Source organism: Megalops cyprinoides, chromosome 6 (assembly GCF_013368585.1).
Source record: "Megalops cyprinoides isolate fMegCyp1 chromosome 6, fMegCyp1.pri, whole genome shotgun sequence".
Lineage (NCBI taxonomy): Eukaryota > Metazoa > Chordata > Actinopteri > Elopiformes > Megalopidae > Megalops > Megalops cyprinoides.
The window spans coordinates 33838737-33852095 of record NC_050588.1 but is presented as its reverse complement, the minus strand read 5'-3'; the positions used below and the strand labels follow the sequence as shown (position 1 = coordinate 33852095).

The 13359-nt window shown below is 42.1% G+C and overlaps 1 protein-coding gene across 1 annotated transcript; it reads left to right on the top strand.

Annotated features, from left to right (window-relative positions):
* The first annotated feature begins 2692 nt into the window (after nt 1-2692).
* On the top strand, nt 2693-11807 carry cpne1 (copine I). Its single transcript, XM_036532129.1, has 16 exons — nt 2693-2792; nt 4478-4609; nt 5215-5394; nt 5573-5647; nt 6206-6277; nt 6501-6584; nt 6821-6910; nt 7384-7482; nt 8414-8500; nt 8867-8926; nt 9142-9275; nt 9440-9494; nt 9594-9645; nt 9827-9960; nt 10376-10612; nt 11501-11807. Exons 2-16 carry the CDS (start codon nt 4478-4480, stop codon nt 11609-11611), a joined length of 1602 nt encoding a protein of 533 aa, XP_036388022.1. The 5' UTR covers nt 2693-2792; the 3' UTR covers nt 11612-11807.
* Nucleotides 11808-13359: the final 1552 nt, after the last annotated feature.

Genomic DNA, 13359 nt, shown 5'->3' with positions numbered 1-13359 from the left:
GCCTACCTACAGCTACATGGTTTCATCTTAAGGTAAGTCTTAAAAAGAACACTCAGCTTTGGTGAACTGTGCACTTTCTCAGAATCTCTTCCGATTGACCCTATGGCATTTAAGTTGGTTTTATTGAAAATGGAGAGGCATTGCTCTGGTTTCCCATTAATGGTGTTCTTTTTTTGTATGTGAGTATTGCTGGACTAATTCGTGCCTGAAAGTCTTGAGCCAATGGCGAGGTGCTCTTGATGCAATGACATGCATAACGACATGCATTTGCAGTGAATTGTGATGCAGTTAAAACATGGAAAAATGTACTGGCAATATACTCTTGTTGCCACTAGATCAAGGTTCAGATTGCAGTGATTGTTCATAAAGTTTCTACGGCACTGTTTATTAGATATTTATTCAAATGCAAAGACTGAAAGGTGGAGAAGACTATTTACACACAAATCTGACCTATCTTCAGTAATGCTCATGCTCGCTCAGAGTAAATACATCTAGTGCCATATGCCTCTTCAGACTCCAGATTTTACGTGAAATTATTTATGTGAATAATTTAGTTTATATGATTATATTATAGATTGTATATAATGCAGAAATAGCGAGGAACAAAATACAGAAAACACTGCTGCTTGCTGTATTACACATTTTAGACACCCATTATGCAGTTTGAACAGCTGTGAATTTGCTACTGGATATGCAGGAATATATATCAGAAAAGGCTGATAATACAGCAGAAGCAGTATCTTCAATTAAGTATTTCATGACAGCTATAGGAGTTTGTTAACTAGTGCTCAGCTCAGTGAAGTGCTGATTAACTGGCATTGTGCGAGTTTTAGTCTGGTGTACAGTTTCAGGACAGCTACTTTGAATTACATTCAGGCTTAAAAGGTGAGTCTTTGTAGGGTGTTGCATGGGAGTTCTGGAGTTACGGGGTTGTTCATGCCACCAGTGAGGGAGAGTACCCATACTGTGGTATTGTAAGAGGGGAAGGACAGACACAGTCAGTGACAGGGAAGCAACTGGGTGGGGGGGGCGCTTGGGGGATGGGTGAAAACCGCCTTTGGAGGTACATCTCTTATTAGGAGCTTTGTGATTGAATATGCCTTGTTTTATTTGTGTCAAGAGTTTTGAAATGGTTGTGCCTAACACCCAGGTGGTCTGGAGAGTGCAGTGTATCTGTCATATCTTGAGTTGTGCAGTATTTCAGTGGCTTATCTGCAATAAGTTCTTCCTATGCTCATTATTCTCCCACGATGCTCTTTGTATCTAGACAATTAAATGTTCGCTTTGGAATGTGGAATGTGGCAATATACACTAGGTCGTGTCAGCGTATCTGATCCCACTGTTGTTAAACAGCAGCTACACTGCAGTTTCTCACTGACTGTAATAAGAAAAAGCAGCAGTTCTGTGTGGTTCTGTTTTGACTACAAGCAGGCTGCAGTTGCCATATTGACGAGCCTGATCAGAGTTGTTGTTAGGAGTCAGTCTTGCCAGATGTGAAGACCACCAGTGGTTTGACTTCAAAGCCAGTCAGCAAATCTGAGTGGGCGATGACTGCTTCTTCTCATACTTTAAAAAGGGAAAGATCCTGCCTTTCATAGTATTATTCAGCGCTGTAGACCAACGGATCGGCAGTTATGCCGAAAAAATTATTCACAATAATAATAATAAAATACCAAAACAAGTCATGTATTGTACACACAAGGATAGTGCTCTCCAGACAGGTTGCAAAGGCAATGCCGGACAGTTGACAGAGATAAGAATTTCCCGTTGTTATCAAATCACTTGCATTCAGCGTAATCCTTGCTGTGTAAACCACTGATGTAGTGTACGCGAAGATGTGTGTTATAGCCAAAGTCTTACATTTCTATGCGATCACCAAATAAAACGTTCAGTTTTTTGAATGGGTTTTCACGATGTATCTGTTAAATCGGTTGTATTCGGTTTATTACCGCGTTTGGTTTGATTTGCAACCTGATAATACCGTTAATACTGTTAAAGTTTCTTTTTGAATATGGTGGGGTTTCTCAAGTCGAGCTACAAACTGGAATATCAATGTCATCTCGGTGCTGATATTCGTTGGTGATAAATTTACTGGACTGAATACACTGTCATGACTATTACCAAGCAGCTTTTCAGGGAACATTTTACGGTAAACTGTCCCGTCTCTTCGTTATCTTTGACCATCTTCCTAGCATATGTGTGCACTGCCAAACCGATCAGCTTCCTCTTTGCTTTATTTTGCGGTTACACGTCGTTTTCACTTGTACTTCTGCATTTGTGCAATGTTAGTCGCATTAGCACACCTCTTGCCTTAAGGTAAAAACAACCTTAATTTTCCTTATCCTGTTTCTGTACTAAGGAAAGTCATTACTTGTTGGCTATACATAATGAATTCTGTACAGTGGTCCTCTGCAGGGTTATTTTTTTCCCCTCAGTTGTGCTTTGTAAAAACCGTATACTTGGAATTGAATTTCACTGGATTCATTTTTGTGCGTGAGTCATGTGGTGTTTTACACGCCTTGCGCGCACAGCGTAAGATTCTCTCTGCAAGGAGGCGAGGTCTTTTCCTATTAAAAGGCGGGCTCATGCTATGATTGACATCGCTGTTTGTCAAATAGGAGTGTGGTTCGGCGAGCTTTGCGACCAATCGTGAAGCGTCTACTGTGTCGAAGTAGACCAGTTGCCACACCCTTCTAGTGAAGATTAGCTGTAGCAGAGTGTTGAAACGAGGTGGATAATTTTGGAGCTTTCGGGGGAAGCTTGTAACACAGTTTCTTGCAAATATTTGAAAGGTATGTTTTTTATTCACAGTTGTTACGAGACATCGGGTTGGTTGTATAACCGTCGGAGTATTAATGTGAGATTCACTGTTTTCCTCCGCTTTTTGCTAGAGTTCCTTGTGAGGTCTTTCAACACACAGGCGTGTCCCAAAGTGATTAGCTGACTAGGTATCTGTACAGCTAGATAGCTAAAAAGTTTGGTGAAAGTGTGGTGAACTTTTTAACTAGATTGTTTGTTTTTCGGGGTTCATCACCATGAATGGTTAGGATCTGCGTTCGCCATGGTAGCTGTTTACCTGGTAGGACCGCTGGTTGTATTGGACATGTCAACGCTAAAATCACGATTCTAGACATGAGACAGTTTTGCTAATTCTTGCTAATTGCTAATTCCTCATGAAATTAACGCATGCAAATTAAGCAGTTTCCATGTGCTTATCTGTGTTAATACATCGATTTGTTGTGACACAGCGCCGTTTTTCACATTTATTTGATGTTTTTGTTTGGTAGGTAGCTGTGAATTTAGTGTGTTAGCCAGCTAGTTAGACCACCACCGGTTGAGTTTTTATTGTTAGATGGTGGTGGTATGAGTCAATATGAAAAAAAGTTAGTTCAGTTAATGTGAGGGAAATGTCGAGAGGGAAGATCCGCATGTGGGCTTAAGGGTGCCTCACCTAGCCGCGAATTTAGGAAGTTGGTTTGCTTAGCAACGTGTTCGAGTATAGACATTGCGGTGAGTTTGCCGACATGCATTTTATTTTATGGGTGTTAGCGCTATTGAAGCTGGTGTGCCTGATGCATACAAGCTAGCTAAACCCGTTTCGCAGGGTAGCTATCGCAGCATGAGCGAGCTGTTTCATTTGGAATTAGTTGTCAGAATCGCTGCCAGCTGCGAAATCGACTAGTTCATTTCTTTCTTTTCTGTGACAGTGAACATTTTTTTTTTGCTTGTCCACCATCAGAGCGTTATTGATTTTTTTTTTTGTTTCAAACGCATAAATTTCTACCGCATTTTATCCATGACTGGGAAATGCAATGTAAGTAAAGAACAATTCGAATAGAAGCTTACTTTTGCGGTTCATTTGAAAGGGGCGTTGCACCACATCCTGTTCCAGAGGTTACTGGAAAGAACATCTCATCAGTGGCCTTTTGGTAGTGGCACTGTGCATACACCTCTAGTGGGTGTCCTTTCACTGCTGTTATTGATATCGAGTGATTGTATTTATGTATTTTACTGGGAGTGGTAATTTAGTTGATACGTCAAACTGATCTTGGGTACCCTCTAAGATGTAACATTATGGTTTTACTGTATTTTCCTTCAATTATGTCTAAAACCACAACGCCCCTGTCTAGTTTGATACATAGCAATTTGATACACAACATTTTGGAGTTTGAATTAAACGAACTCTACTGAATCCAGATTGCATTGGATGGAGTTTGTAATGCCCTGAGTCTGAAGGACCAGTTAGCTGTTCATCAGTTCCTTTTTCTTTTTTTTCTTTTTTATAGGGAGACTGTTAATGAGCGTAAAGCTGATCACATCTGTGGGTTCACCGGACTCCCAGAGGTGTTGAAGCTGTATTTTCCGTTACATTTGGAGAAGACTGCTCGTTTCACTGAAAGGGGAATGAGAAGTGTAACGTGAGAGCTGTGAATACCAGTGAGTTAATTCCGCTGCCATGTTTTCTCCTGTTTTTCAGATGGCTGCTCAGTGTGTGTCAAAGGTAGAACTGTCCATCTCTTGCAACAGTCTCATTGACAAAGACGTTGGCTCCAAGTCAGACCCGCTGTGTGTGCTGCTGCAGAGCATTGGAGAAGACAAATGGGCAGAGGTACGGTGAGGGTTTTGGGCTCGGCTTGAGTCCTCACGCTCAGTGCTCACGCAGTGCAACTTACGCACTTGGAGATGATTTTATTGTGCTTAGATAAGGCCTTTTGGAGTGTCAGGTGTTAAGAATTTCAAATATGTGTGGTATTTGTCATATGTAACCAACAAGAAGTGTGGGAAGGCTCAGGAAAGCAGTTTGTAGAAGCACAGAGGACTGAGTTAACCCCCCGACTGACTTATTTGATATTTTGTTTGTTGTATCTTTTTCTTTTTCAGTGTGTGAAAGCCCATATTTGGTGTATTGGTTAAAGACACTTTGGGGGGGAAAAAAACTGATTTTGGTGCGGTGTGCCACTGCAATTGTGAAGTATGGAAATGACTAACATTATTGAGAGGGGTTGGGCTATGTGTTTTTTCCCTCTGTAAACCTCCTTGCGTTCATGTAGCAGTTTATATGTCAATAGGACAGTGAAGAAGAGAGAACAGGGTGTGTGCTGATCAGAAGTCCTAAGAAAGGCACTGGTCTTTGTTATGAATGCAAAAGAACAATTGCTTGTCCCACAGAAGCATTTCTAAGGCCTGAGTCCTCTTTTCCTTGGCTTACTTTAGCTGGACCGCACAGAGAGGGTCAAGAACTGCCAGGATCCGGAATTCTCGAAGAAGCTCATCATAGATTACTACTTTGAGAAGGTGCAGAAGCTGAAGTTTGGCATCTACGACATCGACAACAAGTCGGTTGACCTTGGAGATGATGACTTCCTCGGAGGGTTTGAGTGCACGCTGGGGCAGGTAGGAAATGACTAGTGCAGTTACTGTCAAGCGCAATAAAACTGATGAAGCACGGCATCATTAACTTTGAGCATTAACTTCTTTTCCTCTTGAAGCCATAGTGATTGATTCATTCCCCAGATGGGTTCTGGTGGGTCTTCATCCATGTGCCCTAAACTGCTTTGTCCTCACCCTCCAGGTGGTGTCCAGTAAGAAGCTTACTAGACCCTTGCAGCTCAAGAAAGGCAAACCTGCTGGGAAAGGAACAATCACGGTCAGTATTAAAACATCTCTGCTAATTCTCTTGTTTCAGTGAGCTTATATTTGCCCCTCTTTATCTGGACATGGACAAGTGATTGGCCAGTGAAGCACAGTGGTGTAGAGAAGTGTCCATTTCCCATTATCATTTCATCATGTTTCACTTCTTCCTTCCAGTTTTATCACCGCTCATCTAAAACGACTTTGTTGCAAATCCACTAAACTCTGAAATAAAAGCCCTGAACAATTCCAACTGATATACGCAGCAGTGTGGATCAAGGCCTGAGCCCAGCCTAGAGGCTTGTGGGTGTGAGTCCAGGGTGGGGCATCCCTGTCATCCTCCAGGATTAGTACTGTCCATCACATGCTGCGGTAAAACAGAGCCATATGAATGGCTTGCAGAATGCGTGAGAGCTAAAATGATAAGCTATTTAAGTTGTCCAAGATAAGGGTGTCTGCTAAGCAAATTAATAGTTATTTCGGTAAAATGTTCGGTGTCGGTCTGTTGGAAGAACAGTGCGTGTCCCTCATTTGTTTATCAAGCATTGAAGTGCTGGTGCTGTTTGTTTTACAGATTACGGCAGAGGAGATTAAAGACAACAGAGCCATTGTGCTAGAAGTTGAAGCAAGGAGCCTCGATAAGAAGGTGAAGAGCCACTTTGTGAGACAGCTATGGGCAGCTGCTTATCTAAATTTAAAGTAGGATAGTATATGCGTTTCATTTTGTTAGAATGCAAAGAACAGTTAAGGTTAACAACTTTTACTTTTTTTAATCACTTACTTTTGATAATTAATAGCACTGCCAGTTGCCAGTTGTATGTCTCAACTCTGTCTGCTACGGAAGGCTCACTGTTGTGTTGTTGCTGCAGGACATGTTTGGGAAATCTGATCCTTTCCTGGAGTTCTTTAAGCAAGGGGACGATGGCAAGTGGCAGCTGGTCCACAGAACAGAAGTATGTTTTCGTATTTAAATATGCAGTGTTTTATTTTGAATTTCAAATTGTGTTCGTTCTATGCTTATCAATCAGTAGAATTTGTAAGGCTAAATTATAGAGTACTGTTATAACCCAGAGGAGACTTGGAGGGGTAGAGTTCAGCAATTCCCCTAAAAAAGACTGCTGCTGCTGTGTTTTTTTTTTACTCATTATTTAATATGACCATGTTCATGTCTTCTCAATTTTCATTGCAGGTTATTAAAAATAATCTGAATCCAACGTGGAAGAAATTCACAGTTCCCCTTCAAACGTTTTGCAGTTGTGACATGAACAAGCCAATCAAGGTAAGATCTGAGAGACTACAGCGCCTTCTGCCTGTCATATACTGTAGTTTAGTCTTCCTGAACATGCACGCCTTGTACTTGCATGCATGTGACGTCAGCATGTATATTCTCCTGTAGGGGGCAGCACAGAACCTGCTTCACCGTGCAGCCCGTTGTACTCCGCCCGCGGAAATCCGTTTGCATGCAGTAGCTTTGAAATGACCGTTCATTTTGTATGTCAAATCCTCTTTATACAAAGCAGAAATGTAGCCATGCGCTGTGCCTTCTGACCCAGCCGCAGGGGCTGACCAGGCCACTTGTCACTTGTCTCACTGGCAGGTCACTTGTTACGATAAGGACGAAGACACCAGTTCTGATATGATAGGGGAGTTTACTTGCACCACCGCGCAGCTCTTGGAGGCGAGAGATCGTGCGGTGAGATCGGCCTCTCTCGGTTAAAAGCTCTTCCCCTCTGGCCTCTTGTCTTCCCCCAGGTCCATTGCTCTGATTATGATAGCGATGGGTCTCATGACCTTATTGGTATTTTCCAAACCAATGTGTCTGAGCTGCAGAAAGCGGGCCATGGCTCACCGGTGAGACCCACTTTCCTTCCTCTCTGACTTTTCTAAATGGCTCAGGTACAGTACTGTTTGCTCTTTATTACTGCCTTTACCTCGTTACCTTTTTCTTGCCATTCCTAGGACTCTTGAGTGTAACTGCAGTGCGCTTTGTCCTTAATCCTTTTCACTGAGTTCTGTATTGTCTTATACAACACGAGTTTGGCAGGCATTTACATTGGCATCATGTTGTAAGAGTCATGAAACCAGATGCAAAGGCTCTGGGTTACCAGTATTTATGTGGACCTTGATACGCCTTATGTGCAGTTGAGCTTCCAGTCTTTTGTGGTAACACAAAACGGTAGGAAGAGTGACAGAATTTGAATGAGTAAGGTAAATCTATCTTGCTGTAAATGTTGTACCACATCTGGTAAAATGACCTTTAGAATGCATCCAGGATCACTGGTCAGGGCAAATGTGACTTTCATATGAAAACACAATTATTTGTTCTTTAGATCAGATGTGTTTAACATGCATGCTTTTTGTGAGCTAGAACTTTACAAAATAAATATTGTGATTTGATAGTGTACACATTTAAACACCAGCTAGATACTGATATTTGGTCATTTATCCAGCCCTGTAATAGCAGTTTTGGAAAAGGTTATGCTTTTGCCCATTTATCATTAAAACAAAAAACTGGACAAAGTCTGGATACCAACTGTAGAACAGTGGCAGTTGTCGTAAAAATAATGCCATTATCTTTGAAGTCTGTTGGCCAGAAACCTTATAACACTTACATTGCATTACAGTATTAGCTGTATATTATACAGTATAAGCTTACTTATGTTGATTACCCCAAGGACAAAGCATGCTCTGGTTACAGTGCCTTTGTTCATTAGTCCTGCCTTTATGTGTGTGAGGGCTCTCCGCTTGCAGAGTTGAGAATCTGTTTGGCTTCTGCCCCAAGGTGGAGTTTGACTGTATTCACCCTGAGAAGCAGAAGAAAAAGAAGAATTACAAAAACTCCGGAGTGGTGAAGATAAAGTCCTGTTCGGTAGGAATTTATACCTCTCCTTTCTAAAGCAAAAGAAACTCTGATCTTATCATTTTTAACCCCCCCCCCCCCCCCCCCCCCGACACACACACACACACACACACACACACACACACACAACAATCTTAATTGGGTTAAATCATTTCCATCCTTAGCTGCCAGAATATGACATAGTTCCCAGCCCTACTGAGATCATATGACAGTGTTAAACAGCCCCGCTGTGTTCTTGTATTACAATAATGTGACAGAATACAAAACATTCAAAATGAAAAATCTTTCCTGTCCAATCAACCAGTTTATCTGGCCAAAAGATAAATTTGGCAGTTATCCGTATGACTGTCTCACAGGTGTGGTCCTTGTTTCCAGATTGTGACTCAGTACACCTTCCTGGATTATGTTATGGGAGGATGTCAGATCAATTTCACGGTACGTGTTGCTGCTGGAGTGTTAGTGGTGGATGTTTGACTGTGATTGATAGAATCACCATGCAATTCTAGTCTCTCTTACAACCTTCCAAACGAATTGTTTTTAACTTTGAACCTTGATGGAAAGTGCATGATAGCAGCTAAATCAGTCTCTGTATGTTATTGCATTAATTGCATTGGCGGCTGCCCTAATGACAGGTTGTGATGTTTTTTCAGGTGGGGATTGACTTCACAGGGTCCAATGGTGATCCCCGCTCACCTGAGTCCCTGCATTACCTGAGTCCAAATGGGCTAAACCAGTACCTCTCTGCCATCTGGTCTGTCGGACAGGTGGTGCAGGACTATGACACGTAAGGAGGCTGTTTGCATGGTTAAGTCTTACATTAGAGCACTGTCAGTTTCTAGTACTCTACCAAATGTGGCAGGAGACGGTGCCAGGGAGCACTGCATTAGCTCTGGCATTGCTGTTCTCCCTCTCGGTTCAAACTAACCATCAAACTCGTCTCATCTGCAGGGATAAACTCTTCCCAGCGTTTGGATTTGGTGCCCAAATACCTCCAAACTTTCAGGTAGGAGACACAAACCATTTCAGGTATTTTCTAGAAATAAGAACATCTTTCCAGGTTTTGAATGTTTACCTTTTTTTTTTTTAACCCCGAAACTTGCAGGTGTCCCATGAATTTGCATTGAACTTCAACCCCAACAGTCCCTACTGCCAAGGTAAGCAAATGGATTAGTTTGGTACATTAGCGTTGTATGATTTATTCACCTTTATGTGAAAGTGTGTTCTCAGGTTTGTTAACGTAATATGCAAGTCTGAGGTATGTGACGTCCAATACATAATGAGTAAGAGCCCCCATTGGTACACGCAGTTATTAACAGTAATGTATGTGTTTCCCAGGGGTTCAGGGGATCGTGGAGGCCTACCGCATGTGCTTGCCCCAGGTCCGGCTCTATGGGCCCACAAACTTCTCCCCCATCATAAACCACGTGGCCCGCATCGCCTCCGGGGCAGCACAGCAGAATAATGCATCGGTGAGTCCAGCAGCAGGTCTCTTTCCCACAGCGCTGATGGCTGTCCTGATTAATATAAGCACCTTTCTTTCATCCGATTTTATCCTGTTTCGTAGCTTTAGAAAAGAGAGGTTTGATTGGGCCTTGATAACCATGCTTGGCCTGCAGATCCTTCTTGACACCCTTGATTGGTATTGTGAGGGGGTTGCACAAATCTGATTAGTCTAACTTTGCAACACTTTAATAAATCAATACTCAGAATTGTCTCACACATTGCATTACGTTACATTGCATGACATTACATTTATTTAGCGGACGCTCTTATCCAGAGCAACTTCCAGCACAAAAGAACAGTAGTGTATCCATTCCAGTTGAATGAGCAGCAGTAGATTAACTGCTCTCTGGCTGTGGTGTTGCTGCCTCTCTCCCCCTTCAGCAATACTTTGTGCTGCTGATCATCACCGATGGGGAGATCACTGATCTGGACCAGACACGGCAGGCCATCGTGGAGAGCTCCCGGCTGCCCATGTCCCTCATCATCGTGGGCGTCGGTGAGGCCGACTTCAAGGCCATGGAGTTCCTGGACGGAGACGACGGCGTGCTCAAGTCTCTGTCCGGCGAGCCCGTGGCGAGGGACATCGTGCAGTTTGTGCCTTTCCGAAACTTCGCCAAAGTAGGTCCCTTCTTAATCTGAGCACGCAGGCCCCTGAGCACGCTGATTGGGGGGTAGCTTCCTTTTGCACCTGTATTGATGCCAAAAAGCTCTTGCTTCAGAGCAGTTACAGTAGTTTTTCAAAGTTAATCATGTAATTGTTTGAAGGTTTAATTATAATGTTAGGGATGGTTGCTGTAGTAATATCAAGATCACTTTGTCTTTATTTTTCATATAAAGGCGGGAAGATCAGATCCAATGGAAATCTAATGTACATCCTTGCCTTACTGCAAATTTGTGGGATACATAGGAAGGGTAGTGCTTGTTATATCAGTTTAAACTTATCACACTCCAGTCTGTTTAGGAGGTCAATACTGTGAAGTCATTTTATTACAAGTGCACTTGGAGACCAATGCATTAAAGCTCGTACAAAAGGCGCAGTATGCAGAAGTCTGCTGCTGGGGAGAACCCCCTTGCAGACAGAGTCCCAAGGCATGTGTAATGATGTCTGTGAGCCAATCAAAACATAAGCATTAAACATCAACCAGTATAAATACGTGTGGCCAGTGACACAATTACAACAGTGCAATTATCAGAGGGACTTGTCTGCAGTACAGAACTTCAAAATCAGAATAAAAAATCCAGGCGCTCGGCCGGCTCATCTGCACCTGTTAGATGGGCGGTAAAGAGCAGATGGGCAATAGAAACTCTCTGTAAAGAAAAAACAAACATGGACACACAGGGTAATTTAAGGTCAGCAATTTTCCACTTTCACACATGTTACAAATAAAGTTTAAACTGTTACTGTGAGTGCTGTCCTTCCTGTAACCTCTTAGATTAGTCCTCCTCTTCCTGAGTGCTTCAGTGACTCAGTCTGTTCTTCCTTGGTTGCTGTCCCCCTCTCTGCAGGCTCCTATGGAAGCTCTCGCCCAGAGTGTGTTGGCAGAGGTGCCCAGTCAGGTGGTGTCCTACTTCAAAATGCGCAACCTGTCACCCGTCAACCCTCCTGCGTCCAAGTGAAGGGTGCGATGGCTGCAGGAAGGCTTGCTTTCCACATTGTGGCGCCACCACACAGCACCCGGGATCATGAATGAGCAATCATGCAACTTAGAAATGCCACTATCAGTAAAGCTTCACAGTGCCTTTTTATATCAGTTATAACATAGCCACATATTTAGTTTTATTTTTTTAATCCAGCGTATTATTGCCTTGTACGATTGTTTCATGTTGTAATTATGTTGTAGACCATTCTTTTGAGGCCATCACCTGACTGAAAGTAACACAGTCTAGCTCTAGCTCTAGTCTAGGGCAAAGTGAGGATTTTTAAACTTTGCATCAGAAAAAGCACTATTCAGAACAACATATCTGTAATACTGGATACCAAAATCACTTTTCCACCATTTCACTGTAAATCATTGGCCTGGTGTGTACTTCTAATGTATAACTGCCTTTTTAATGTTGAATGGGCTTTAACTCAGTGCATGGCCTTTTGCAGTTCTAGAAGTTTGTAGACATAAAATATGCAATGCAGTTAGGAATATTACATATGATATGCTTTGAAATATCTATTATGGAACCTCACTTTACCACTTCTAAACATAGGTGTAGGCCATAAAATAGCTTGCCTTAATTGCAATTAGAATGGCACCTCACAAGCACAGTTCTGTCGCTTCTTAAGGAAACAATTTATTTTGTAGAATATCTACAGTGACTAGTCCGTTTCTCCAAAAAACTGGAATAAGGTTTCAAGGGTTTCATCACGGTGCAAACAGGCTGTTGTGATTGGGTTGTATCTGAAAGAGAAACATGGAGTCTGCATGGAGTGATTACTGCATGGGTCTGGGGAAGGGAGTGGTTGTGAAACTGGTCGTATGAGCATCTAAACCACTATTGCCTTCAACACATTTTGACCCTAATTATAGAAAATGGACAGTCACAGATACGCTGTGGAAGTGAACAATCAGGGGTGGGTAAACTCAGACACACACCCCTTTTAAGTCATGATGAAATGATAGAATAGGATGTTTCAATGCTAGCCCCTGTTTTGATGTCATATATATATATATATATATATATATCCCTATCTAGCGACATCTGTCTTAAGTAGAATCCCTATAAGCCAGGAAAAAAACTAAGCTATTGTATAGTTTGTTTCCATGAATCAGGTGACCAGGTTTTTCCTCCGGCGGGACACAAATGGTTTGACTTTGTTCCTGTTCCTGTTGCTTGCAGTTCAAAGATTTTCTGATTGGTTAAAAAAAAATGGCCTTCCCAGTTGTAATTTTGCGCTTTAACTTAAGGCAGTTTCCAGGTAGAAAATGGTAGTCCAGCAGAATTAAGTGTGAGGATATTAGGACATTTAGATTCACTTGTCTCAACAAGACTCTGTGACATCAAAACAGTATCATTGGCATTTTATATCCTGTTTTATCATTTTCTACCTTCCACGCTGTATTCAGTTTGTCCTTTTAATACCTGCACGTTCCAGAACAACATCTCTAGCATTGCCTCCCTGTATGGATGTTAGAGGCTTAGACTATCTGTTTTTCCTCCCATTCAAAATCCTTCATGCTTGCTACAGTGCTACTCTGAACAATCCAAAAGAAAGTGTTGTCAAGCCCCTTGAACGTCACATGAAGAACTGAAGCCAGGTAAAATACAGTACCACATTTTAAAATGTGTGCTGAACCATACTAATTTCAAACGGATCATTGTCATGATCTCGCATTATAACAACATAATACAAAATCTCATACTATGAGATACTA